This window comes from Stegastes partitus, unplaced genomic scaffold (assembly GCF_000690725.1).
Source record: "Stegastes partitus isolate 25-593 unplaced genomic scaffold, Stegastes_partitus-1.0.2 Scaffold207, whole genome shotgun sequence".
NCBI classification, from domain to species: Eukaryota; Metazoa; Chordata; class Actinopteri; family Pomacentridae; genus Stegastes; species Stegastes partitus.
The window spans coordinates 537,856-540,683 of NW_007577938.1; the positions used below are offsets into that span (position 1 = coordinate 537,856).

Here is a 2,828-nt window from a genome sequence, read left to right on the forward strand (position 1 = left end):
CTTGCTGCCAGATTTTTAACATTTTTTATTATTATTGTATTTTTTTTCTTTTTCTGATAAATAATGTTTTAAACTAATCTCCATTCCTCTCTGGCATCCTTCTGAACATCATCACCTTCCAGGGTGAAGATCCGGTCTCCCAGAGCGTCCACGATGTCGTTCAGCGCAGCTTCGTCGGTCACGTTGAAGAAGTATTTGTCGTCGGGGTCGCTGGCGATGTACTTTATCTCGTTGATGAACGTCTCGGGGTCCTGCTGCCTCCGGATGTAGTGACCCAGAACCTGCAGCCCGGCGTGGAGAGAAAAGTAGATTTAAAAAAAAGAGAAAACATGGTGAACGAATAAACAGGTAGCAGAAGGTCAATAAAACATGGAGGGATTCAGCTGGAAGCAGAAGAAGCAGCGATGAAAGTGAGAAAACAGAAAGTAAACAGATGCTGCACACGGAGCAGAGCGATCACTTCTCCATGTTCACTGAATGTAATTCAGCAGTAATTAAGCCGAAAGGCAGCAAATTGAGCGGAAAACACGAGGCGGGAGGAAGTGACGGCGGCCGCCAGGGGTTTGCAGACGAGGAGCGCAGGCCTCGCTGAGAGGTGGAGAGATGACTGATGCAGAAGATTAACGCCCGAGCTACAAATGAGAAAATTCCAAAAGAGAAACCGAACCCAAGAATCTCCCTCCGTGACTCCGGCTGCCAAGCAAACCAAGGAAATCCTCTGTTTTCAAAGGGCAGAGAGGCTGCGAACACGTTTATACGTTAACCCTTCAAACTCCAGGCGGCTCCTGGAGGTTTTTAAATTCTACACATTTCTCATTTTTCACTGAAACTTAAAGTCCTGCAGCTTGAAGGAAACACAACAACCATGAAGGAGGAGGAGAGAGAAGCCAGAGATGACTTCTGTTCAGAAAGACAGAAATCAGAAGAAAAGAAAAAAGTTGAATTTATTTCATTATTTGTTTACAAAAATCCTTCCGTAAAAAGACATGCAAAATGACCAGAAACAGACACAACATGACCACACAGAGACACAAAACAACCGCAAAGAGACACTAGATGACCACAAAGAGACACTAAACAACTCCAAAGACACACAAAACAGCCACAAAGAGCCACATGACCAAAAAAGACACAAAACAACCACAAAGAAACACTAAACAACTACAAAGAGACACAATACAGCCACGAAGAGACACAAAACAACCACAAAGAGACACAAAATGACCAAACAAGACACTAAGCAACCACAAAGAGACACTAAATGACCAAAACAGACACAAAATGACCACAAAAAGACACAAAATGACCACAAAGAGACATAAAACGACCACAAAGAGACACTAAACAACTACAAAGAGACACAATACAGCCACGAAGAGACACAAAACAGCCACAAAGAGACACTAAAAAATGACCAAACAAGACACTAAGCAACCACAAAGAGACACAAAATGACCAAAACAGACACAAAATGACCACAAAAAGACACTAAATGACCACAAAGAGACATAAAACGACCACAAAGAGACACAAAACAGCCACAAAGAGACAAAGAATGACCAAAAAAGACACAAAACAACCACAAAGAGACACNTGACACCAGAACAACAGAAAGCGTCTCACCTGGACTAACACACCTGCTGCCTGTTGAATAAACTGGTTTTAAGGTTCTTTTATTGATTAAATGAAGCCACACGTGAGTTGGTGGCAATAAAATATTCCTCAACAAGGAAATTTTAAAGAAAAATGTCAAGATATTCATGTTGTTTGTGACTGTTGGTTCCTTTTAGTGGTCCAAATGTTTTATTTTTATTCTAAACTCTGATATTAAATATTAAATTCATGTTTGTCCAGTTTTGTAATATTTTAATTTATTGATTTTCCAAGTTTTTGTTAAAACCTATTGTATGAATAAACTAGATTTTATTAAATTTACTTGTATTGTACAGCTTGTTCTTATTTAGACAATTTCAGATAATAATGAGAAAAATCACAGAAATAAATATTAATTTACACGTTAGCCCTACAAAAAAAAAACATACAAAAAAAAACAACCCAATGAATGAAAAACCCAAATCAATAAATAATGTCCAAATAAGATTTTTTTTTTTAAAATATAATTTTTTTTAACTGTATTTGGCCAGAAAATGACACTGTTTTTTAAAAAAACAAAAAACAAAAAACTGTTTTTAAATCAGCAAAAAATGTCAAATTTTTGACAGATTATTGATCATATGTCCAAGAAAAATTCTGTATATTAAGGATTTTTTTTAAAATGACAAGTATTTTTCTTTATCTGCTCCGTATCGTGTAAGTAAAAATCCCAGAGAAAAGTATGAATTTACATGTTGACTGTCAAAAAAAAAGAGGCTCGAACTGTGAATAACATCTAGATCACAAATGTGTTTAAATAATTTTTATAAACGGTAATCTGTTCTTTTCCAACATTTGATTATGAAAAAACACTCCTTTTGCTGTATTTAAATCAGCAAACGTGTCTATATTTTACAGATATTTGCTGCTTCATATTAATTCTGTATATAAAGGTACAAAAAATGTCTTGATATTTTAGTCTTGCTCTGTGTTTATTAAAAATGACAGAAAAACGTACTAAGTTACATGTTGACTTTAAAAGGTCCTTTTTGAACATGTTATTTTACAGATTCGTTAAATTACAGATAAAATCTAGTAAAATAATTTGCAAAATAATGTAATTATGCCAATATTATACAGATATTTGCAGTAATTTGAAAGAAAAACGACGTATACCAAGGACTGAAAAATTATTTTACAAATTTATCCAGTTTTGTTAAATTACAGATAGTGTC

At 35.3% G+C, this 2,828-nt stretch overlaps 1 protein-coding gene across 1 annotated transcript in view; it reads right to left on the minus strand.

The window, feature by feature from the left end:
- The window catches only part of itga10 (integrin, alpha 10), a 64,725-nt gene that overhangs the window by 14,991 nt on the left and 46,906 nt on the right, over nt 1-2,828 (minus strand). Inside the window, exon 9 of the mRNA XM_008280706.1 lies at nt 116-281. Coding sequence (XP_008278928.1) covers nt 116-281 — 166 coding nt within the window. The remainder of the gene's footprint in view (nt 1-115; nt 282-2,828) is intronic.